This window comes from Platichthys flesus, chromosome 10, assembly GCF_949316205.1.
Source record: "Platichthys flesus chromosome 10, fPlaFle2.1, whole genome shotgun sequence".
NCBI lineage: Eukaryota > Metazoa > Chordata > Actinopteri > Pleuronectiformes > Pleuronectidae > Platichthys > Platichthys flesus.
The window spans coordinates 4698536-4721711 of record NC_084954.1 but is presented as its reverse complement, the minus strand read 5'-3'; the positions used below and the strand labels follow the sequence as shown (position 1 = coordinate 4721711).

General features: G+C 44.9%; 2 protein-coding genes across 2 annotated transcripts; both read left to right on the top strand.

The window, feature by feature from the left end:
- The first annotated feature begins 870 nt into the window (after positions 1 to 870).
- Positions 871 to 22487, top strand: crip2 (cysteine-rich protein 2). Its single transcript, XM_062396893.1, has 8 exons — positions 871 to 1029; positions 10924 to 11018; positions 18391 to 18448; positions 19017 to 19142; positions 19790 to 19861; positions 20005 to 20099; positions 20861 to 20918; positions 21196 to 22487. The coding sequence occupies exons 1-8, from the start codon at positions 882 to 884 to the stop codon at positions 21261 to 21263; spliced, it is 720 nt and encodes a 239-aa protein (XP_062252877.1). The 5' UTR covers positions 871 to 881; the 3' UTR covers positions 21264 to 22487.
- On the top strand, positions 11026 to 15036 carry LOC133961644 (zinc finger MYM-type protein 1-like). The gene is made up of 3 exons (XM_062396892.1): positions 11026 to 13675; positions 13789 to 13891; positions 14261 to 15036. The coding sequence occupies exons 1-3, from the start codon at positions 12225 to 12227 to the stop codon at positions 14786 to 14788; spliced, it is 2082 nt and encodes a 693-aa protein (XP_062252876.1). The 5' UTR covers positions 11026 to 12224; the 3' UTR covers positions 14789 to 15036.
- Positions 22488 to 23176: the final 689 nt, after the last annotated feature.

Below are 23176 nucleotides of genomic sequence, written 5' to 3'. Positions count from 1 at the left end.
GCCCCACTAGACCAGCCACTGGGACCACAAGCTTTCCCGCCTGGTCTGGGCTGAATATGAAAAAGGAAGGCAGGCCACAGAGAGAGGAAATGTTGCCTTCATTGCCGCTTGGAAAACTGACAACTTACAATGCAGCAGTGGAGATTCTCAAGGCCACACTGCGTACACTGTGTTATCTCACTATGTGTAAATGCTAGAGTGTTTAGAAGGTAGTGGGACTGACACGACTCAGAGTCCAGTGGTTATGGGAACAACTCTAATATGTATTAAAGGCTATGAAATTAAAAACTTGTGTACACATTGTATATTTTCAAAAGCATTAATTGTGTTGTGCTTGTGTGAAAAGTGATGGAATAAGTGTGTGGAGAATGAGAATGAAAGAAGTGTAGAAGTGAGTCAGTCTCAACTGTTATCACCCATTTCATGGCAACAAATAATTAATAAAAACCAACCTCACATCTAACCTCTGTAAGTTACATAAGGAACATGTTTAAATTAAAAAGGAAATAAAATCTGCAAAAAGTCACCAGACAAGCAAATGTTTCCAGGGGACCCCAAAAAGTTATTGAAGTCCGCAAATAATCAGGGTTATGGAACTTCACAAAGCATTGAGCTACAGCCACTTTAATCCTTTTTGTGTGGTCCCCTGGAAACATGTCCTTGTGTTGTGACTTTTTGCTGTGTACTTGTTGTCAAATTGAAGATTTATATTGTTCATTTGCATGAATCCATTCATCTCTGTAGAACAGTGAGTGAATAGTGAACGAGTGGCTGATTTTCAGAACACTGACATTTCCCCACAGCACCTGAAGTAGACACGGAGGGGGGGCGCGGAGGCAAGGGGGCGGAGCTATGCTAATGAGCGGCCGTTGCGTGAATAGATGCTGCGGGAGCAGAGCTGGGGACACACGCTGCGGGAGAGACGAGACAGAGGACGAGACAACACGCAGAGACTTCACTCTCACTCGACACGCAAACATCCCAACATGTCGTCAAAGTGTCCCAAGTGCGACAAGACGGTGTACTTCGGTGAGTAATGGCCGCGGGGTTTTCGGTGGAATCACTTTTACTCGTGATGCTCATTAGCTTCAAACACACTTCATCGATAATTGAGTGAAACTTATTTGTATACATTTGTGTTTTTGCGATGTTACACTCTAAATGCCGTGAGTGAAGGTTCTAATTAGAGCTGCAGCAGGTCAAGTTCATTCATTGAAAATAAAAATACAAGTGCACAACTAAGATTTATTCAGTGTGAATTCACATTGATTTAAAATTGAGCCACATATTCAAATGAAAGTTCTGAACGTAAACACTTACTTTGGCTGTGTACTGAACAATATGAGTTGTGTGTTTACGAAGTGTGTTGTGTTAATATTGGAGCTTCAGTCACTTTGGAGAAATTTCAACCCTTTCCAGCATTTGTCTTTTTAGCGTTTCTTGCATAAGTAAAAGTTCAACGCTCTTCTGTGGTTATTTTAGGTGAAGAGTCTCTTGTGCTGTCAATCATTCACAGGGACAAACTGTGGGAGGACAGAAAGCTGCAGAGGCAAACGAATCAATATAAACAAAAGATCCCCTTTTGCAAATGTTTAAACCAATTTTCACTTTCAAATTAAATATGATTTTATTTAATCAAGCATCACAAGAAACTGGTCCTTTCTCATCTATCTTCCACAAAAAACTGGATGGTGTGATTCATGTTGTATTGACACCGATCTGTTGCCTGCTTTTTAATTTGTTGTGTTTGGTGAACATCCAAGCCCGGCAGTTGGCTTTGGACGGTTGCTGATGAGAGCAACTGCCAAGAGTGCAGAGACGCACCATATGCTGAGATTGCTCCTCTCTCACAGGAGCAACACAACATCACGCTGCGTCAGTGGGACGACAACAACACTGTAAACACGCATCTTTTGCATCCTTGCGTGATGAAGGTGATGAATAAAAACAACAAAAAACACACACCCACTTGGATGGAAGAGCTTTGACTCACACCTGTAGTCACAGAGAGGAGTAGGGCGTCCGAGCTCCTGTGACAGATGTTTACAGTGAGAGAGAGGAAAGTGTATAAGATGACAGAGGAAGATTAAAGGAGCTTAGATTGCGATGGTACACAAAAATTAATCTGCAGCCTCCTCCCGTTTATTTTAGGGGGCGACACGCTGTGGTCCCGTCGAACCTTGAGTAATCCTCTGTTTATGTTCGGGGCCCCAAAAAAGAAATCCCCCCCCCCCCCCCTCTGCGCTGATCTTTTCTCCACTTCACAGCGCACATCATGGCTGCCTGTCACAGGGGTCAAAATCAATTATGTGAGTGGATGGAAGTCCTCTTACGTAACGGGAGGGACAGCGCACGTCCCAGCTGCTGCTCGTCCCTCGGGTCCCCGGAGTCGCTGGCGTGGAACCATTTCAATTCTGCACGAATAGGAATCAGTTTCCTACAAGTGCTGATTTATTTTATGCATTTCTGAGTGTTCATGTGTGCTGCAGCCTTAAATCCACTGCAGCGGGTGAGTCACAGCTTCTCGGTGTTGTATGTTGTTTTTATGTAACGTACTGAGATCCAGCCCAGTGGAGTTATTTTTGGGTTCCGGGTGTGTCCTGTTGGGTGGAGAGCGCCCGGGGCTGAATGAGAAGATGAGGAGCTGCTACTGGAAGGCTGCATGGGTGGAACTGGCCGGCCCACGCGAAATCAGGGAGGATGAAGACGGCACGTGTTGATGACAATATTTAGGTTCCAGTCACCGTGAGGGAGGCAGGGAAGCAAATGACGAGACATGGGAGAGGTCAGGGAGGGAGACGAACTCCAGTGTGAGTCTGAGTGCTGCCCACTGCCCCTGAAGCGTCAACATGATGTCAGGGATGGATTTCAGATATCACAGGATGAGCTCAGCATCTCCACCTACATACATCCTCTTCCTCCTCAGTGGCTGAGGAGGAAGAGGATGAAGTGAGAAAACAGGCTTGAACTCCCTGTGTCTGATCTTCACCGGGACATGTGCTATTGATAAAGAAAATTGTCTGTCCCATTCTGCTCACATTTTCCCTTCTTGTGTCTGTGGTTGGCTGTGGGCTATGCTATACAGAGCTCTGATTGGCCCTCCCTGCAGTTACCCACCTGGTCCTCCAGCTGGTGTCGGCCAATATTGGATTTTACTCTCCTCTTCGTTAGCGGTGAGCCACAGTCTCGGATGGAAAATTCTTTTGATTTCCTTATTTTCCGGTTGTTACTTTTTTACGTGCGGCTGTTTTTTATAGTTGTGACGATTCAATTTTACCACCACTAAAGGCAAATGTTGACTGTTGACGAGGCTCTCGATGACTCTGAAGTGTCTGACTTGTTAAAATGTCCACACTGTGTCCTCCCTTCTGTTGGTGGCTGTGGTGCGGATGTGCTCCTAATACACCGGGGACCACTGGCTGACTCGTGACCAGGCCCAGTGGAAATACGTTGATGGTGTGTGAGAGAGAGTCCCTGAACGCAACACGGCATGGACTCACTAAATGACTTGAGAGATTCCAAACTCTTATACATGACAAACGGGGGCAATTTGTCTATTTCCAGCTAAGTGAATAAGCAGGACAACTTCTCGTGAAGTAATGGCTCTCTGCTGCTGCTGTGAGTTTCTCTTTCATTCACGGATTCCTCTCACTCTCCTTCCTCCTCATCAGTCACTCGCTGCTGCTGCTGCCTCGGGCCCTGAATTCCTCTTCCCCCGGTTTTATTTTTCCAGCTATAAGAACCCGGGGGCAAATGGGTTGAGATGGCTTTAAACGGAGACTCTCAAAGCGCCTCATGCATTATAATGAGAGAGGACATCTCTATTCACAGAGGGCTCTTTCTGTCTCGGTGCACGTTAGCCGTTCCACTGAGGCAGAATACCGTCGCCCTCTCAGCTTCGCGATACGCAGCGGTGTAGTGTTTCCCACACACACCTCCTTTTTCTTTATCCCTCTTTTGGCCCAAACGTCCACACAATACCCTTTTCTCTTGCCCCTCTTCTCTGTCAGCTCTAGAGGACCCTGTTTTTCACAGGGCTGCCCAGTGGGCTGTGTGAATGTGCCTTGTCAGTTATATAACGTCATTTCTTGAGTCGCTGCCTCCTGCATGGTCTCATTGCATAACCTGCCAGCTACTGTGGACCAGTCAATGAGGGTCCTTCTCCTCTGGCTTTCTGAGGCACAAATATGATCCCCCCCCCCCCAATGGAGTCGACATTAAGCCTGGTGCTGAAAGTCAAATTGGCCTGCAAACCCCCCCCACCCCCCTTACAGCCCTAACTCAGGTGAAACCATTCCACCTTCCAGCGATGTGACCTATTACACAACAGCAAAGAACAAAGCTGCTCTCTTACTCTTCATCCAAATGATTTACAGTTAAAGTTTATGACTCTAAGACTTCTATGTTTACCCTATGTGTATATATATCTGTACAATATTTTTCCCACCACATAGCATAAAATATCTCAACCGTAGTATTTTTGTACTGCTTCATTATCAGGCTGTTTGCAGCCTTCTCTCTCTCTCTCTCTCTCTCTCTCTCTCTCTCTCTCTCTCTCTCTCTCTCTCTCTCTCTCTCTCTCTCTCTCTCTCTCTCTCTCTCTCTCTCTCTCTCTCTCTCTCTCTCTCTCTCTCTCTCTCTCTCTCTCTCTCTCTCTTTCGCCCCACCTGTGTCAGAGGGCCTTTAAAACATCCACAAAGATTTGACCGTCCCCTGCAGACAGGCAGCATTCATCAAGAACTCGGTAGACTCTGTGTTTCACTGTGTGCGTTCACACGGCAAGTTCTCAGCTGGCAGACCTCGGCCTAACCCCAAAGACTGATCAGTTCTAAAAGTTATTTCTTGGAATCGAGCATCGTCCCAACAAATATTCCTAGGTGAAAATCTTCAGCACAGTGTATCAAGGGTTCTTACCTTAAGTTTAAAACACTGTTTGATTAATACATACGTCATTCTAATGCATTTCTGCATATTGTATTGTTAGAGAGTTCAATATCATCACAGTTGTTCCTAAACTCTAACTTCAAAGTTACTTTTCCTCTTCAGGGCACCGTGCTCCTCTGTAGAATCAGTTAATTTAATTACACCACTTTACAAGACTCAGATGATTTTACTTTAGGGAGAGAAAAGCTCTGCTACGTTTTTTTCCTCCTGTCATATGATGTCTACTCTTCCCTGAATGATAATCCAATTTCCATAGGCTCCATCTGAAGGTGCACTTATACCAATAACAGACCTGCTTCCTCTTTTGAAGACATGGTCCACTACTCTGTGAGCAAGTCATGCACACTGAATCTTTTTTGATGTCCCTGTGGCTGGGACACATTGTCCTGAGCGGTGCGAGAAGAGCTGTGGTGTGGGGGGGGCAAGCCGGCTCAGGGGTTCAGGGAGGGCGAACAAGTCACAGAGCCAGGGAGTGTGGAGTAGAGCTTTGCCTGCGGCTGCTCTGACCAGCGTAGACAGGATGCGAGTTAACTGCAGCCCATTTGCGTCAGTCGGTGAATTCACAAGGTCGGCCTCTTTCATTCTTGGGGGAGAGAAAAGGGAGAAAGCCTCGGGAGGAAACCTCGCCTTGGTTGAGGCGACAGACGACCTCCAGAGCTAAGTTTTGCCACGGCGTTGCATCAGCCACAGGGAGAGATGGATCCAGAGGCCTGATTCCTAGAGGCTCTTCAGCATCGGGCTGCACCCAGCACAGTCGCTGTGAGCACCACAGGAAGCCACATGCACAGATTGACCCTGAACAAATCAATTCTAATGTTCACATCACTGATGGGGGGTCAACCTACTTTTAACACAGAGCAAGCAAAGCAAAAAACCCATTTTCATAAATCAAGTCTGGATGGATTATAGATCATGTGCAGTTGTTTTGAATTTCATACAATTCCTGCACAGTCGTGTTAAAAAGATCAGTCAGTTGACAAAGATGAGGCCAAACATCTGCTTTTAGCATTTAACCATTTTAGGCTTTGGTTTCCTAATTTCCTAAATTCTCTGACATTGCCTCTTAGTCTTGAAAGTAAGTTGATTTTGATATAAAAAGTACAATTAGATAACTCGATAAAACAATAGAAAAAAGCTTGTGATGACTGAGTTTCCAATGAGAATTCCTTCCCAGCCACTTCCCTCTGTGAGGTGGGAGTTCTCCGGCCAGACTGAATGCCTATTGTCTTTACGTTGAGGGGAAAGAGCACAAATCCTGAGGGTGTTTGTTCTGCAAAGAGCAGAATAGTAAGAGGATGCAGAGGAGGAAACACAGGCTTGTTATTTCCTTTTCATGCATTTCTCTGGAGACAGGAACCAGGGTTTTCACTTCACGTGTTTGACTCCTGCTCTGACTTTGAGTCAGGTGCACCGTGTTTATTAGGACGTGTCGTTATCACACTGCTGTGACAAATGCCAAAGGAGCAAAACACCCGCTTGGACTCAGCTGTCACTGACGGATGGAGGCAATGTGTGTTTGTGTGTCAGTGTGTGTGTGTGTGTTTTGGACGGGTTTATTATGGGAAATGCAGAGCAGATGGGTTGACATTACCAGAGGGTGCAGCAGAAGAGAAACCGGCCAAGCGAGATTTAGAAATATTTACAATAACAGTGATTACATCATGAACGTTACGAAGAGACTTGACCTAAATTTGGGGTCAAACATTTTCCTTATCATTAAACCGATCATGAGTTATGTTCTAACCTGTACAATTTTATTTCAATTAGGGATTGGATCAACCCTCATGCTCGGTAAAAGCGTCTTACATCTTTGTGCGTCTCTCTTAAGACGGTTACACATGAACCATCACAATTTTGAAGTTTGTTTTTGTCGTTCAGTGACATGAAAGCTCCTGAAATCGCCTCCTCATCCTTTTTGGGTTTCAACAACACAACCTGCTGTGTTTCTGGGTTGTGGCCCCTTGATTTCATGCCTGTGTAAAGCTCATTGTAGAGTTAATGTGATGTCTTTTTTCGTTGGGGCGTCAAATTCAGGTTGTTTTTCTGCACTTGAGCCTGTTGGATAATTTCCTGGCTGCAGATCAACTTGTTGAGGTGGGTGGAGTGCCCCAGCTGTGGTTGTGTTTAACGTTTACACACCAATTTCTGCATGATTATTGCTTTTCTGTTGCAGCTCTCTTGGTTCACATCTCATCACAAACTCCTCCTGAAATTGATGAGGCCTCGGCTGACTGACAGTCACACAGAGGCTCTACAATATCTCCGTCAAGTGGTTTCAGCTTTGCCTCCTTGACTTTGATTCATGTTCAGTAACATCAGTGACACCAGGCGATTTGTAAACACCGGGGCTGAATCAGTGAGAGGAGTCAGCAGCAGCAGGCGGCCCGACTGATTTAAAGCATATTGACGCTGCTGTCACAGAAGTCAGCCGCAGAATGAAGAGCTTAGAGCAGGAATTCACAAATGAAGTTAAGCAGCTTACAGTGGTGCAGGTATCATATGGTTTTGGTGTTGACCTCTGACCAGTTCTTTGCCCCTGGAGCTCACTGTTCCCACAGAAGCATCATCCATGTGTCAATCAGCTCTTCACAGGACGTGACTCAGCTTTATTCTTTGGGTTTAAAAGGCACAATGTGGCGTCATTTAACAACAACATTGTTCATCAGCAGAAAACACATCTGATGGTTGACTTTAAATTCATAATATTTAAATAATTAAATATGTTTTGGAGAGATGTTCTGGCATCATGCGTAGTTTGTAGTGTCTCTGTATGTTGTAGTCTTTTATCAACAATACAGATGTTTGCATGCTGTAATAAAACTAAGAGCAAGACCAACATGGAACTGATTCCAGCCAGAAGTTATCACAGCACTTTGACTTTTACTGCCTATCTACTGTCTTTGGCTTCATCCTATCTTCACGTACATGGAAGTGTTATTAATTATGGGAATGAGATTTTCCTTAGGTCTTAAATTTAATTCATTATGGTCTTAATTTTTAAATCTGAAATCTCCACAAGGCCTGGATTATTCTTTCAACTCATTTCAACGTTTTGTGAATTTCTTTGCACATGGCCCCATGTTTACTTACATCTTACTTCTTATTTTGCCATCAGTTTAGATCGTAGATTACCAAACTAAACAGTCATCTTCTTAATAATACTGGTGTTGCTTCATATTATTTCATTTTCCACCCCCCTGCTGTTAAAAACAACAGGACTTCCTGAATTATTGGAATTGGAATATTCTTCTTAATCCATCAAAGGATTTTAGCAAAATCAGACTGTAAACCCTCACGAGGGGGTTTTCCAAGGCAGCTCCATTAAGACATGAGGGGAATCCTTTGTTCCGTGCTTCAGAATGAGGCAAATTGCAGGATGTCATGAGGGAGAGCCGCTCGACTGAAAGGATTTGGCACATCCTCGTCAATGTTGACGATGTAAATGTGAGTTTCCGGAGCGACGTCCCTGTGAACAGGGAGCGTGTTTGTTTACACAAATGGGTTCATTTACCCTCCTGTTGTTTCGGGGGGTGGTGGATGATGTGGTGGCATTTCAGTCGCTTCACTTGTGCCCACATTCGAGCTATTTGGGGAAATAGAGAAATGCCTGTCTCTCAGTTCTCAGTCATTACGTCATTTTAACTTCTTATTTATATTTTTGTCTCTCTCTGTAAAAATGTTAACCCAAATACATATCTTACGGATTTAATTCAGCTGCCGGGGCCATATGAAGAATAATAAGCACAGCGGCTGGCTCCGAGCTGGGGTTATAAACATCTGGGCCAGATGCAGATTGCCCTCCACCTCCCCCCCCACTCTACAACTCCCACAACACATAGTACAGACAGACAGGCACACCCCTCTTCCAATAACAAGTGCCCTTTTAAACAGGGGGCTGTTAAACTGTGGACGTGGTGACTCCACACACTGACACAGTCATATACTGGGGGAACGAGGACGCACTGGAGGCTCTGACGTCTGTTTCCATTCATTCACTGACTTTTCAGGACTGTCTGGAGGTGTGTCCACTCGTGAGTCAGTCAGTGACAGACGCACACTCTGAAAACACACAGGCAGGGATCCCGGGGTCCATTTATCAACCTAACAGCAGAGGTGTCAGGAGGAGGTGTATGGTTCTCCTCACACTCGGGTTGAGCCACTGCTCGTTCCTTCCATACTGTCGTGGAACATCACGTGAAGCTGTCTAACGGTGTGGGAAGATGTCCGACTTTGGTAGCTTATTTTATACATTTAATTTTGAATATCAAGCCTAAATAACGTTTTTTTGGGTTCATTAATGGCATCGTAGGAATTTTTTAAATATGTATACTGGTCCATATATGGCTGTTAGCATTAGCCCCTTATTGGTTATCCTCTAGTGCAAGTTTAAATTGTGGCAAAAAATGTTAATTCTCTGCATAGTGACTTATATTGAGATTAAAAGTGTAACACCAAGAGGAGTCGTAGCACGAGCAGCAGCATCTGTCCTCTGTCTATGCAGATGTGTTCAGGCTCAGTACTGAGTGTAGGTCAGCAGCGTTTCTGCATCACTCAGCACCAAGAAAAATCTGTGTGTGTGGTGTTTGTCGATCCGTGTGCCAACAGCGGTGAATTCCCTCGGCAGATAGACAAGAGCAACACTTCACAGGTTAGAGCTCCACCAGCGGAGAACACCCCCCCCCCCATGGGATCTGTGCTGCTGTCTTTGTTCGTGTACCAACCTCTGACAGCGATGATTTCTAGTTTCATTAAGCGAGTTCTTCTTGACTCCAGTGAAGTCTGGTGGTTGTATTTCTGCCTTTTTTCTCTGATTTAAGAGCAGATTGATTTATTACATGCTTTTACTCTGAAGAACAATATCGTTTACAGTGATTGAACATTTCCCGCAGCATCCTCGGCCTCCTCAGCATTCCTCTGCTCCTAAGTGTTGATGAGCACCCCCCCAGGCTTCACCCTTCACCTCGCACCCCCCATCCTATATTGTCGGCCATTTGTCTCAGTGTTGTAATAATCAGGGAGAAGTGACGGGTGAAACTGTTTGGAGAGTAAACACGTCGCTGCAGGGAGTTGACGGATTTACTTCAGAGTTGCTGAGAAGCATTTTCCACATGATGGCCACAAACATAATTGGTTTCTGAGGTCTTATGAGATAAACACTCATGCGATACTGGTTCTGTGGTGAAACCAGCTGTCTCTCACATGTGACCTATATGATTTAATATGCTTCCTGATGCCGATGCAGGAATTTGACATTACTTTATGGAACATGGAGGAAGATCGTCTGCACACATTCTGTACGTGTGTGCCTATGTTTGTGTAGGAAACCAACTCCGGCATCCGTCTGTTTGTGCCGCACCTCGATAAGAGAAGGTGTTTCCTCGGCTGCCTGCACGACTCCTTAGGCCCCATTGTGTGGAAGCAGCAGAGGTTTATTATTGGAACGTGTATAATTAGGGTCCTCTGCTTGTCTGGAGGGGCGGTCGCTGTGGTCGCCTGGAGAGAACAGGGAACGGAAATGGGGCTGAGGGGCTGTCTGCAGGGAAAAGGGGGTTTACTGTAAACTGGGGGATGGGTGTGTGTGTTTGTTTGGAGGGGTAACACAAAGGATCTGGGTTAGACGTGGGCACCCCCCTGCCGCTCCAGCTGGACTGGGACTCACGCCACTGTCTGTCTGTCCCGCGATGACATCACGATGGCATCCTGTGCGGTACACAGGCATTCCCAGTCTCCCCACCCCCGCTCCCAACCCACCCCACCAGAAAACAATCAGTGGGTTGGTACAATGACAGGATTTCCATCGTGGCTCAGGGCACAGGCCAATCGTTATTGTGGCGATGAGGCAATGACGGGACGTCATTCCACTAGCATTATAACGCACACAAAGCCCAACACAACAGAGGAAAGCACATAAACCCTGCTTTATTTGAATCCACGTGAACTCATTCCTCTGCCTCTTGTCTCTTGTCTATTGTCTTTCAGCTGAAAAAGTGTCATCGCTGGGGAAAGACTGGCACAAGATGTGTCTCAAGTGCGACCGCTGCAACAAGCTCCTGACCGCCGGAGGCCATGCTGAGGTCAGTGCAACACAGTGACACTGCAGTGCGGTCACACATTAGGCTCATTCTTCATTCGACAACACAACTTTTTCATCATCGATAAATCTCTATTATGTTTTCAGTTTATCCAAACGTGGTTTGTTGTCTTAAGTGTCTTCAAATTGGGATTTGGGGAATCATTGACTAAAAAAATAATATCTCTGGTCCTGATTCTTTGTGTTTAGAACTTTCTGACAATGTATTAGGAGTGAAATGCCAAATCAGCTGCGTATTCTCATAACAGGGTAAGAAAATAAAATATCTGATCCCTCCTTTTGAGATGACTTACACCCCTTCCAATCTGTGAGAATCCAGAAACCTTTATATATAGTCTCACACTTTTTTCATGTCATTTGGCTGATGCTTTTGTCCAAAGCGACTTACAATTAAAACACTCAACATTTATTAGGGGTTCAGTATCTTGCCAAGGACACTTCGGCATGCAGATGGGTGAGAGTGGGGTTTGAACCAGCAACCTTCCTGTTGGAGAGCCACCACTCTAACCACTAGGCCACACAGCCCCATGACCACCCTTCACATGTCATAAAGCGTCAGAACCACTAACTTAAAGTTAGTGGTAAACTCTCAATTACTTATCCTATGGCCCTATGCATCAGAATCCATTCATTAAAGATATTAGAAGTCCAAAGGGGCCCAGCCTCTTGGTACTGGGCTGCAGTGGCGGTGCGTCAATACAGGGCGCTGGGGCGCCGCCCACCCTACAATTTTGAGATGAAAAAAAAAAAAAAAAAAAATGACATGTCAAAAAACATTATATATCAAATAATTTAATAAGAAATGTACTGTTTTAAAGCGTTAAATGTGTGCCGGAGACCGTAAGCCCCTGTCAAAAACCACTTAAATGTGACCAAATATAATATATTGCCATTCGTTGAATGATAACATACGATAACGTCACTGAGAGAGAAGCCACTCCTCCCTGTGGGCGCCGGTCAAGTGGAAGTCTATGGAAGCCAAAAAAAGGGGCAGGAACATTTGAGCAAGGACAGTTCTCATTGGCGGATGACAGTTCGAGCCATGGGCGCACGTACCTTGCGCCCACAGCCAATGAAAGGGTTTCTAACAGGACTGTCCAATCAGAGACCTTTTGTGATTCCCTCACATCACATATCTAAAGGTGCAGCATAGTTAGCACTTAGCAGATACTTGTTTTAATCTGAGAGTATGGCGAATGAAAACTCTATTGTAGCTATTCACAGAACACCATTCAATCGACGATCGGATGTCGATAAAAAGAAACTAAAAGAAATGGGACCTGACCGTCCGGATTTAAAACTTGAACAGATAAGCACTGACCGCGGAAGAACCTACAAGCGGAGCTTCTCCTCCAGCCTTTATGCTAACCGGAGCTGGTTAGCGGGCTGTGCAGTGAGTAATGCGTTTTTTTGTTTCCCCTGCTTGTTGTTCCAATGTACTGGGACTGAAATACTCTGGACTACAACGGGGATGAGGGATCTAAAGCACTTCACCCAGAAATGCAAGAAACACGAATCGTCTCGCTGCCATCTCACTAACAGCATGAAGCTAAGTCTCTTTGGGAGACTGAGTATAGCGGAACAGCTCGACGAAGGGTACCGAATTGGCATCCGTAAACACAATGAGGAAGTAAGGAAGAACAGGCACATTCTCTCAAGAATTATAGACTGTATTAAGTTCTGTGGTGCATTTGAGTTGGCACTGCGTGGTCATGATGAGAGCGAGAGCTCTGATAACCCAGGGATATTTCGTGGCTTGGTGGACGTTGTTGCCTCACTCGACGGTGCACTGAAAGACCATCTCGACAGCGCGACTGTGTTCAAGGGAACATCCAAAACGGTCCAGAATGAACTTCTTGACTGTATGCTGGCTGTTGTTAGGGAAAAGATCATAAGCGAGATTCAAAGCAGCGATTTTCTATCGATCCAAGCAGATGAGACCACGGATATTAGCACACAAACCCAGCTTGTGCTTGTGCTTCGCTACTTAAATGGTGCTAACCTGGAGGAAAGATTCTTTGAGTTCATCCCTCTGCAGTCAGCTACAGCAGCGACCATTGCCATGGCATTAAAAGAACGCCTTGCTGCCATCCTCCCAGGTGAGCAGAAAGTTAAACTCATCTGCCAGGCATATGACGGTGCCAGTGTAATGAGGGGTACCTCTTCAGGTGTTCAGAAGAGAATCCAGGACGACTACCCAACTGCCCACTATATCCACTGCTATGCCCATCAGCTCAATCTTATAATGCAACAGGCCACCTCTCACATTGTTAAAGTCAAGAACTTTTTTTCTGACTTGGGTGGATTAGCTGCGTTCTTTTCAAGACTGCCAACGGCCAGCAATGTGAGGTGGAACTTTCACAGCCGTGCCGTCAATACTGTGTTTGAGCACAGAGATGACCTCATTGACTGCTTTGAAAGAATTCGAGCATCAGATGGCTTTGATGACAAGACCAGCCACGAAGCAGGAGGCCACATCAGGCTACTGGAGGATCCTGATTTCAACTTCTTCCTTAAACTGTTTCATCGGATAATGCCACACGTGGACATTCTCTATGCCAAGCTCCAGAACAGAAACATAGATTCAGTCTATATAAATCGCTGCATCCAGCAGTTCCAAGAGGACATACAAAAAATCAGGTAATTTCATTATTGTTATTATTCTGTAAGCTTAGTCATAACATTCTTATTTTACATTAACCATAGTAATAAGACAAATGTGATATTTAAATTATTATTATTTTTATTTACAGAGATTCAGTCCATGCAATGGTGGTGGAGCACAGGAGTGGCTCTGAGCAGCCGAGGAAGCGCCGGGCTATCGATCAAGATGAGCTTAAAAGGATTGCCACAGAGGTGAGTGTCAAAATCAGCAGATGCCTGTGTTAAAGTTCAATGTTTTGTCTTTCCCACAGCAGAACACATGTTGGAAATTGTGAGATTTGTGTGGATATCATATCAGACTATACTTTATCTAAAATACCAATTCGAAATGTTGATGAGCCATCAGACCTAATTCCTGGCTTTTGTGTGTCATGGAGTGGGGGTGTGTGTGTTTCATAGCACCAGGCTAGTTCCTGGCTTTTGTGTGTCTAGAGCCAGAGCTGTTAGACTCTGATTGTTGGCTTTTGTCTGCAGCCAGGACAAGATGGTTGAAGTCAAAGGTTATTAGCATCTAAATGCCCCACACCTTATCTGTCTGTCTCTCTCTATATTTATCTGTAGGTATGCGACACCATACTTGGACACACCAAGGAACGCTTTGCCTTCAAGGACCACCTCATCAGTGCCACCTTACTGGACAGCCCCCAGTTTGACCACTACCTCGATGCATTCCCTGAAGTTGCTCTGGCCACAACATTGAAGGCCTACCCTGTGCTCGATGGAAGTAGGCTGAAGACAGAGCTTACCCTCATCTATGGCTCAGAAGAATTCCGAACCTGTCGTGGTGCTGTGGATCTTTACCAGTTGTTCAAAGACAATAACCTTTCTGAGGTATTTTCAGAGACAGAAACACTGCTTAAAATCATCATCACAACTCCCATGGCCACTGCTGAGGCTGAGAGGTGTTTTTCAACACTGAAAAGGGTTAAAACCTTTCTCAGGAACACAATGACTCAGGACAGACTGAATGCCTTAGCCATGCTCTCAATGGAAAAAAGGCTTGTCACAGACATGATTGACTTTAACCAGAAGGTGATAGAGAGATTTGCCGGCTTGAAAGAGAGGAGGGCTAAGTTTCTTTACAAGTAGTAGGGCCTACTCTTGACAAACAACAAATGTAAAATGTTATGTCTCTTCTGCTCTAAACCTCTTTCGTGTGAGGGTGTGGGCACCTTTTTTATTCTGTTCATCTCTGAAACCCTACCCAATGTCTCTTACCTATGTCCCTACCATTCTGCTCTGAACTGTCATGCCCAAAGTAACAGGTTATTGTTATTGTTGTTGGATACTAGTGTTGAGCACTGTATGTTATTGAAATAAAGCTATGTTTTTTTTAATATTCTAATCAAAACCTCAGTTTTTTTTTCTCATTGCGGTGGGCTATTTAAACCGCGCCGCCCAAGTGCGCCCCCCCAAAAAAAAATGTCACCAGCCGCCACTGCTGGGCTGTGATGTGGACTCATACTGGCCTGTACTGCCTTGTGCACGCAGACTCACCTCTGTCTGACTAATGAGACGTCACCGCCTGAGGCTGGAGGTCACATGCTGCTCAGTCCATTCATGTTAACATGCTGTGCACTCGGCGGAGCTAACAACCTCCAGTAAATGGCTTCTGAGTTGACTTCATAGATTCCCCCCCCCCCCCCCCCCGTGTTCATTCAATTATGTTGCTTTTCTTCTTCTACCCCTCCAAACCTATCTAAATATCAGTGTCAACCACACAGAGTTCAAAGGTCAACAAACCCTGTCCCTGAGTTCATTGCCTGTTATTATGAAATCTGACAAACTATTACCACCTTGATATGTATTGACTCTCATCGGGTTATTTCATTTCACAGACCATGTGCATTTCATACAGGAAATTGCAGAGTGTCCTTTCTCCTCCCTGGTAGCGTCTGTCAATATGATTTTTCTTTTGTGGGAATTTTAACCCCCTCAGTGCGACAGGCTGAGTCGCTTTCATCTCCGTTTTCCTCTGAATAATCAAACTGCAGCATCGCGTCTGAACGCAGACTCCCGCCGTCTGTAACCCCTGATCGAGCCCTGCTCACTATCTGGCACCATCTCCTCAGGGAGTTTCTTATCGTGCTCCTTTTTAGTTTGTCCTCCATGAACCCAGCCAAAGATTCAACTCTTGTACACGACTGAATATCACTTCTGAGTCTCCCGCCTCTTTCCTCTGTGCGGGGAGGATGTGATCTCAGCCTCTTTGTGCAGAATTCCCCTGCGGAACCCGAAGGATGCTGTGTAATCTCTAGTGCGATTAACGGTAACGTAGTCGCACAATCTCCACCGAGGTCTGCACCTTCTCAGCACCACCTCTCTCTCTCGCTCTCTTTCCCCCCGGACAGCTTCCAAATCCAATGCAGCGCCGCTCCACCAGCCTGACTTCAGTAGATAAAACTTGAGCATCATGGAAACAGAGTGAGGCTGAGAGACATTAGATTTGAAGTAAGAAATGTACGGATGTAAAGCATCTGTGAGATTGTCTGGGGGAGTGTTGATGTCATCCCGGGGTCTGGTACGCAGAAGGTCTTGAACCTCTGAGCAGTAATGGCTGCTTCCTCTAGAAATAGTCCGGTGGGAGGGGGGGGGGGGGGCAGCTTTCAGAGGCTGGTGGCAGAGAGCCAGGGTGGAACGGACAAGGTGACAAGTCGCGACTGTTGACCCTAAATGATCGTGACTGTATTAGTCTCGCATTACCAGACTTATCTCCACAGCGCTGTGTCAGGGGAGCGCTCTACAGGCCCCCATTAGCTCTCTGCTATAGGGGGGAATGAAACGTTATGGCTTGTACAATAAGACGCCACAAAAAAACACAACAACATGTATTTCATAGTTTGATTGCAACGAATCTTGATCCAAATTTGCCATTTTCAGCACGTAGCTTACGAGTCCAGAGGTTGTTGTTGTTTTTTCCCACAGCGAAGATTTTGAAAATGTTAACAGGCCGGAAGTGGAGGAGGAGAATGATGCCTAGAAATAACAGCGAGGGGTCACAGTCCTCATCCGGCGAGTCAGACCACCGCTGTGCAGCACCTGTTCAGCTCAGACATGTCGTGACTTGTTGAGAGTCTGTAAATGAAGAAAGTTAAAGGTGTTAGGACAAGTGAGACGTAAACATCTGCTCAGGAAGAAAACGTGATGTGACTGAAAGCTCCAGAAAAGCTTTTCAATGGACCTTGAGGTGAGACGGTCTTGTCAGCTGCTGTTTGTAGAAATCATGAACAACATGTTCCTTGTAGCTTCAAATCTTTCCTCCTTATCATCATATTTAGAATGTTAAACAACTCATAACATCGTCTGACTGGTTACAACAAGACATCCTCTTTTTTTATTCCTTTTGTAATCCTGGTGCCCACACTACCCATAATGCAACTCAGCCTATTGACCTGCGAACCTGAAGCAGAGCGGAAGAGTGAGAGATGGAGGTTTTAATGAAATCACTTCTTTCTAACTTCACACCCCCAGACTTTCATCTTTTAACCTTTTGTTTGTTCTTACCTACGTGAAGTTTCAGTGTGGGCCTCTGGCCTTTGGGGGCAGTAATGAGCCGCATGAAGGCGCCTCACTAGAAAGATGAGAGTCTTGCTCACTGTATTTCTGGGGACTTTTTCAAGAGGAACCTGAATGTTGACACCTCTGAAAACCAAAACCTATTTTTTAAGTAAGTTATACTCAAGACTCTGGAGTGCAGAAGTCAGAACATACAGAAGAATAAATGGAGAAGACAGATCCAGGTGTCAGGATGTGGGAAGTTTAATGCTGGGAACAGAGTGGGCTGTGCTGCAGCGATGGATAATCCATTTTTAAGGTCTGTCCGCCTCCTTTATGTTTCTCAAAGCCAAAGCCTCAGTGATGCTGTGCAGGGACGCCAACCAGACGCTCCTCTTCACAATGAAGCTCTGTGTGTCCTGTCCTGAGAAAGTCATCAGTGCTCTGCCGCCATGGATCTCATAAATGTCCAACAGGGTCGTGTGAGGCTGCTTTAGAAGTAGCTGGTCACAGTCGATGCATTATTAAGGTGGAGGTGGATGAGGAGGAGGAGGAGGAGGAAGAGGAGGAGCTCACGTGGCCACAGCAGAAGTGTCTCTTGTTTAGCGCCCACTTCTTCCCTTCACCACCCAGGGCCTGGCATCTCGCCCTGCTTCCTCCTCTCATGTATGGGCATCGGGCTCTGGACCAGTGGCCACACTTGGAACTCAGCCCTGATCCCTCACCCAAGCTGGGTCGTTCCCAGTGAACGCCACATTCCCAGCATGCACTAGCAGCGGCAGGCCATATATGTCTTAGACAGGATTTTCTTTCTCTTCCTGTTTGAGTGGCACCCGGTCATGTGGGCTGCACTGAGGCGTGGCGATGGCTTCATCAACACAGACCTTTCTCTTAGATACAGATGGAGTCATTATTATGTGTTGGAGCCACCGGTGACAGTGACATCATCATCATGAAGCAGTGAGCTGGAAAGAAAAACTGACCCGTTTCCCTTTTTAGACACATTTATTTCCATTAGCGTAAAAAGAAGACCATAACCTAAAAATATGATGTCAGAAAAATGTGTGAAATAGGATTTCTCATGGACTTAATGGTTCAATTTTCTCATGTGCGTCATTGGGATTTTTTTCCCCTTTTAATCCTTTACAAGTCTTTTGAGTGTTTTTAATCTGTGTGTCACGGTGCTTCTCCCTCAGCACGACGGAAGGCCCTACTGCCACAAACCGTGCTACGCTGCCCTCTTTGGGCCCAAAGGTGAATTACATGTCTTTGTATTACACACATAATGCTTTTTTTGTCTCATGTGTGACAGTTTTAGAAGTATAAAGTACTTAAATAATAAATAATTATAGGTGATAAGGTTCAATTCAGTCATCTAAACTAAGAAGAAAAAGACCTAGTCAGCCAAAACTCACAAATATCCACAAAATAAAAACATACATTAAAAACATTATTCCATAATAAAGTGTAAGCAACGATTCAAAGCAAGTTAATATTTCAGTGTTTTAAGTTCTTTATATATATTCACTGGTATAACTGCTACTGATGAAAGGTGCTTGCACAAATTTTTATTTTGTGATTAAATAGAAACACTTTTTTCAATGTAATTAAATATCTATTTAGGCCTTTGTCATTTATGAAACATTTATTTTAATGTCAATGTTTATATATCAAGCAAGTTATTCACTTTAATAATTTTAGTTAGATATATTTTCTCTATAAAGCTGGGGTCGACCTACTCAGTTGAAGTTCAGATTTGAATGCATCAATACTGATTTGTTTGTTGTTGTTGTTTTCTTTTTCTGGACTCTGTCTGTTTAAGGTGTGAACATCGGTGGAGCCGGCTCTTACGTGTATGATGCTCCAGCCAACAACAACCCCTCTGGAGGGGAGTCAGTCCCCAAAGCCGAGGAGAAGCGAGTGTTCGCACCAAAGGCTGCGTCGAAAGGTGAGAGAGGAACACGATGGTGTTGTCATGTCGCACGTACTTTACATCGTGACTTTATCAGCAAGTGTTGATGTGAACAAGCTGCTCAGTCGGGGGGGAGGGGTCCCAGGAACATTTGGGTGTTTTCAACAAGAAAGGAAGCTGCTGCTGACTCTGTGATAACAACATCGATACGTGAAGTCTCCTGGGAACTGAGGGGGAACTTTGTCCTGCTCATAGATTGGGATTTCCCAGGACACACACACACACATACACACACACACACATACACAGTGCTAGCAACAAGAAAATCGTATCAACAATTCGTTTGACTTTGACTTGATCTCTGCAGTGCAGTTTTCACTTAGTGACTGTTTTCCACTCTCTTGGCTGCTGGAGTGTGAACCAGTCTTTGTGTTTCGGTTCCACCTGCAGGTCCCAGGACGGAACTGCATGTAATCAAACAAAAAAGACGGAGTGAGAGAAGTGTTTTAAATTGGAGACTAGTAGATTTAAATTGGTAACAACATATTTAAAAGCTGTTCAATTTCTGTTCCCCTCTCATATTATTAGTACATTGGATTTCCTCCAGCTTCTCCAGTGTTCCAATGTGTGTGTGTGTAATGTATGTGTGTATAACTTATGTGTGTGTGTGTGTAATGTTTAAGGAGCTGGCGGCATCACCACTTTTTCCGGAGAGGCCAACCTTTGCCCCCGATGCAACAAGAAGGTGTATTTTGGTGAGTAGCTCCACACTCACAGTGGACACACCCGTGAGGGAAAGAGGTTGAAGTGATAGGTGTGAACCCGCAAAGTGGTTGACATGGTGTCTCACATCTGTCTGTGTGTGTCTGTGTCTGTATGTGTGTGTGTCTCACAATAGCTGAGAAGGTGACATCGCTGGGCAAAGACTGGCATCGACCCTGTCTGCGCTGTGAGAGGTGCAGCAAGACTCTTTCTGCTGGCAGCCACGCAGAGGTGAGAAAAGAGCCGGGGGGGGTAGAAAGTGTGTAAGACTGAAAAGACCAATAGACAAAGGAAGTGCTGGCAGGTTTACCTGAACAGTCCATAGACTGTACATAAAGATATGAATACGCCCCCTGGTGGCTTACTTGACTAAAGGGAAAAGATCCTGCCTACTCCATGTTAGTGGATGGAACATGGATAGATTGATGCTGTGATACCGAGCAAAACTTTATGAATGACAGTTGAGTCTGACTCGAGGTTGGTTGAGTAAGTGTATCCTCAGTACCTCGCTGGCTCCAGATGACATCATCAGTGCAAGATGGCGGCGTTTGTATCGGGGATAGATTTGGCTTTATTTCTGGATAATGGGAAGAAGTGGAGATTCATCGTTTATCTTTATTTACAGTCTATGGCTCAATCTAGTGAGGCTATGTTTCATCATCAAGGTCATAGTTCAAGTTAATTATCCAGGAATCAAATAATACAAATATTCTATGAGCACAAAAACACGAATGACAAATGAAAACAAAGCACATGAAATTAAATTTGGAGAAATCTATGATATTTTGAGATATTTAAGTAAGAAGTCCAAATACTTCATTTTGTAATACTCTCATATTATTTTCACTGTGCTCTACAATGTTACAGGTTCTTCTGTGTTCATCAAGCAGCCAGTATATCAAAGTCTTTTACAGCTTTTCAAACCTTGGCTTTTATGTGACCTGTTAAAAATAAACCTGTCTTTGTGTTCATGTTTTTATTTTCTACTCCAGCATGACGGCCAGCCCTACTGCCACAAGCCATGCTATGCTACTCTCTTCGGGCCCAAAGGTAACCGCTAGGGGGTGCTGTCCACCCACTAATTATCAGCTACACTTGAAACAGAATGTTGTGTGTGTTTGTGTGTGTGAGCACTTGATGCGAGCTGCACAAAATACATGTTCCTCAGCAGTAGTGTCGTTTCAACAGTGTGTGTGCAGCTTGTTGATCTTTGAGAAGACTCCTTCCAGGACTCGCTCTGCAGCCTCTCCTGCTCTTGTTGTGCCTCCTCTCGCCCTCCTCTCTCTCTCACCCCTGACACCCGCTGCTCTCCCTGTGGTTTTTCCAGGCGTGAACACTGGCGGTGTGGGCAGCTACATCTATGACAAGGAGCCCAGTGCCGTGACCCAGCCCTGAACCTTTGTCCCCCCTCAGCCTCATCCCTCTGCTCTACACACCACTGACCATCAGCCACAGTATTATTTGTAGCTTCTTCTTCTTCTTCTCTTCCCCACCCGTGCGTTCATACCTGAGACGACCAGCCTCCCGTTCTCCCGTCTCCCCCCCTGTGCCGACCCGCTCCCAGCACTCCTGGATCCCACGGTTTCAAATGTTACAAATGCTGGTTACACATGTGAAATGTATTGTGTTTGCTCAGCACCACATCCAGCATTCCCACAGTTTGATCACTATTTCAACCAGGTTTTCTTTTGCCATGTTTAAACATTTATACACTTAACTGTCACTACTGTAAAAAAACAGCAAGGTCTTACAGTTCAATTCTGCACCAAGAGAACAGTTTGAGGATGTTTAGACGTGATGTATGTTTAAAGACGGAACGTGAATCTCAGGTGTTGAAAGGTGCAGCGCTCTGACCTCCAGAGGAATTACACTCTGAGGCTGCTGCGTGCACAGGTGGAGCTCAGGAGCAGCACGTTGCCAAGAAATAAATAAAAAGAGAAACTTAACAAATGCCATATTTACAGTTTGGCTGCCTGACAACATTCCTTATGTGGAAGAAGTGAGATTTTGTTTAAAACAAAAACATATTGTATTAAAAAAAGAGGATCTCTGAGACTGTTACATGACTTTCAGCACGTTTAGGAAATTTGCTGCGCTAATAAATAACACTAATTTTGCCCCAGCTGTTTTTTATAATGCTATTTTTAAAGCGAGGCAGAATGGGTCAGGGGATAAACATGTATTTATTACTTTAACTCAAGTCCTTTGAATTTCCTTAGCCACTGTACTACTACCGTTTTATAGGACTGATCCTGACGGAGGTTAAATGAGGTGATGTAAGCTGTATAATTCTCTACGATCCAGATTTTTATTGTTATTTTCAAATGAATAACCCTGCTGTTGTTTTCCAAGAGCTGACGTATTATGTTTTTTTCCGGTTGCCATTAGCAGAAACCGTAGCTTTAGCTCGTAGCAACAGAGCATGAAACCGCAGACAAGTCATTCTGTAAGAATGTGCACTCATAGTATTATTGTACGACTGTTCCCGTGCTTGTTTGTAGCCTGTTGTGCGTCGCGGGGCTTTGTAGACGCCGCAGGGCTCACTGTCTAGAACGCTGCACTTCAGCCCTGCTGCAGTCGTCTGTTCTAATCCCTCAAATAAATATTTCAGAAACTCTTCATCGGTGTTTCCACAGTTATTGTTTGACAAGGTATGGACTCCTGTGTTTATAAACTGCAACTCAAGAAGCGTGTGGTGAGAGTTTGTGGTTTTGTTGTTTAATCGTTACCTCTGCTGAGGAGGTTGTGTTTCCATTGCTGTTTGTTTGCAGGATTATGGAAAACTAGAGGACGGATCTAATTGAAACAAGGTGAAAGGGGGGGGGGGGGGGGGGTACCCACTCTCCGCTTTGGGCCTCGGTCTTGAGGGCAGTGGATGCATCTGACAGGATTGAGAACGATTTAATAGTGTTTTTATTTATACAGCACTTCTCAAAACCAAGTTACAAGGTGCTCATCCCCAAAACTTATAACCTTAAACTCATGTTTTATAAATTGATGAAACCTGTCCATCCTGTGTGAGTAACCCTGAAGAATGCATGATTGAACACAGCAGCAGCCGTCGTGAGTAAACGCTTCTCATTCATATCTCTAATTGAGCTCAGATTTAAAAACAATGACCTAACATGGGGCCCGGAGCCACTGTGCACACAAGCCTCCATGAGAAAAGGTTTCTCCTCCACCGCAGAGACAAGGAGACAAACGTTTAGCTGCTGATGGGATGAATCCTGGTTTAGCTAAATTAATGCTTAATAACTAGAATTAGGTGAAATCCGTGACTGTGCTACAATCAAAGTATGTTTTGACCT